Genomic DNA, 2,685 nt, shown 5'->3' with positions numbered 1-2,685 from the left:
CTGGTTGTGTGAAAACTGACTCAAAATAATGTGAATAAATACAAAGTAATGTACAGAAATTCACTTCATAATTTTCAAAGAAAGACCATGTCATCCTTTCATGATCATTCTATTAGTTCTCTTGCATTAGGAAAGAGTGAATTATTAATTCACTACCTATTTATTTATGATAATCAAGTTGGGTGTGGGACAAAGAACCTTATAGTATTTATTCACATACTAAGGTATGAGGAATCCTGGGCTCCCTGCTCTAGAAACCATCCTATAGGGTAGTTTCTGTATTTTTGTCAAATTCCTTAAAATCTACATGAGGCAGTGCTGAGTGTCAGCTTAGAAACTGGCTGGCTGAAATTACTCAGAAAAATTGCCTGGGTTTCATTCTAAGTGGCTGCTACTGAATCAGTACGACGGCCTATTCAATTCCCAGTGCCCTAGAGGATTTCTCCTTGAAGAACAAAAGAAGCAGATATAAATTTTAATAAATCATATTTTAATTTGTGGCTCAAAGGGCACCTCACTTAGGATATAGAGAAGTGAAAACAAACATACGTGGCCCCACATAGCAGAAACCCGGGGGTTCCCTCTGGGGGAAATCTGGTTTATGTAGTCCCACGTTCTTCTCTTCCTTTGGAAATGCGGCATTTAACATAAGAAAAAAAATTTCCACCCCACCCCAAAGAACCAATGCTCTTCTCTTGCTCCTTAAATGACACCTAAAAAACACACATGGTAGATTTTTTCTGCAGCAACTCTGCCTCTGATAGTGGGCTGGTGTGATGGCTTAGCTCCTGTGACAATCTCTTCTCTTTTGAATATCCACCAAACAGTCTGGACGAATCTCCTACTGTTTGAATGCTAGATGATATTTTAAGCAGTCTTCATCTATTTTAAAATTAGATAAAATATACTACATGAATGGTATCAACTTGAAAAAATATATAGTCTGGTGGTATGAGGCTATTCCCAAATATTCCCAAATATTTTCTTGTCTAACTGCCTTGAAGAAGACTCAGAAAGTGGTTAAACTAAACAAGACTTTAGATCATCTCAGGTCTTGGATCTGGGAGGAGAAGCACAAAGGGAATTGTGGGAGGTGGTCCTTGATATTTAATTGCAGAGCAGGAATCTGGTCACCCCCCCCACTCCAAAAAAAAACCTCTTTTGTTTTTTCTCATTAAACCTGAGGCAGCAGAAGGTATTTATTAAAATTTTATATTCTCTCTCCTGATCTTATGGTGCCTGCTTAATAAATATTCAAGATGTAAGGGCGATCTGGTTGAAACATCTGTCACCCCCCTGACTGCCAGGGTTGACTGGATGATATTACTCATCTTCATCCCTCAGTTTCTCCTTCTGGGTCTTTTTGAAAATAGTGTGCTTGGTGAAAAGGGAGGCCTTCCCAAAGACATACTTTGGTTATTAGAGATATATGGATAATGTGGCAACCAATCATTGCAGTTTGCCTGCGTTGAGGGGATTCCTGGCACTTTTTCAGTGCTAAAACCTATCATGTCCCAGGCGAATTGGGATGAACTGGTCACTCTAATAGCTATCTCTCTTAGCAGCATGTCTAAACACTCTCTTAGTTATTGATGAGAAGATAATAATGATGATGTATTGATATTTGGGACAATATTTTCAATGTATGGAAACTATTTTTAAAAGACAATAAATGGCTTTAATGCCTTTCAATTCTATCTCATCAATATCTGAAACTATGTACCATGTAAGTACTTGACATTAAAATAATTTGGTCTTAGACTAATTTCTACTAAAAAATTTTAAAGAAACATTAAGCAAGTGTTTAATTTATGAGTTAAAAATGTATTACTCATTGAAGAAATACATTTCCTGAAAGAGGATCCCTACATGAACACTTTAACTGTTTTCTCCAAAAATAAGCATAAATAAGCAAACAAATGTCCCCGGAGATTCAAGATTCTGCTCTTTCAGTTGTCAACCAGAGGTGATCTATTTTGATGAGTGAAATAGACACTGCCACAAAGATCTGTCACCATTAAAAATATGTTTTTTAGATTTCCAGTAAGTTTGAGGCAGTTGGTGAGAGAAACCGGGCAATAATTTCATGGACGATACTGTGGTATCTTACCGGGGTTGTTTCCTTGGTGAGGAGCACCGCTGGTGTAACTTCTTGATGTCAGAAGCAGCAAAAGCACTTGGCATCAACGTGATCCAGATGTAGGTGAAGGAGACCAACTGGGAAGCCAGGACCATCTCTTCCAAGACAAAGGAATGCAGGTGAGTGCACCTGATACTGTTATCAAGATTTCTTCTTCATGTGTCTTTTAAAAAATAAGTGGCATGCCAGGCAAAAGGTATTAAGGAAAAAAGAGAGACATTGCCTCTGGTGCTATCTTTGTTTTAGTAGATTAAATAGATTCACATCATTTACAGGCAAATATCTGTCTGCATCATCGGCAATTTAAGGAAAACAAAGCAGATTTTTTTTTATTTGCAGTTTACATCCTTTAGTCCCTCTTTCCAGGGAAGGTTCTTAGTGAGATGCTTGATCTCCTGCTCAATAAACTCTCAGCTGCAGTCCTAGGCAGACAAAGAAGTGAGGTTAGGCATTAATCCTCTTAATCCAATGCAATATCATTTAAATATATTTAATGACTGCAAAATAATATGCTTAATGAGAAAAAAGATGATTAATTTAATCTT

At 37.2% G+C, this 2,685-nt stretch overlaps 1 protein-coding gene across 1 annotated transcript in view; it reads right to left on the bottom strand.

Annotated features, from left to right (window-relative positions):
* The window catches only part of GABRR3 (gamma-aminobutyric acid (GABA) A receptor, rho 3), a 55,862-nt gene extending 53,627 nt beyond the window's left edge, over positions 1 to 2,235 (bottom strand). Inside the window, exon 1 of the mRNA XM_008583793.1 lies at positions 2,111 to 2,235. Within this exon, the coding sequence (XP_008582015.1) occupies positions 2,111 to 2,235 (125 nt within the window). The remainder of the gene's footprint in view (positions 1 to 2,110) is intronic.
* Between the last annotated feature and the right edge of the window lie 450 nt (positions 2,236 to 2,685).

This window comes from Galeopterus variegatus, unplaced genomic scaffold (assembly GCF_000696425.1).
Source record: "Galeopterus variegatus unplaced genomic scaffold, G_variegatus-3.0.2 Scaffold3044, whole genome shotgun sequence".
Lineage (NCBI taxonomy): Eukaryota > Metazoa > Chordata > Mammalia > Dermoptera > Cynocephalidae > Galeopterus > Galeopterus variegatus.
The sequence above is the reverse complement of the archived record's forward strand: the minus strand, read 5'-3'. Positions and strand labels throughout refer to the sequence as shown.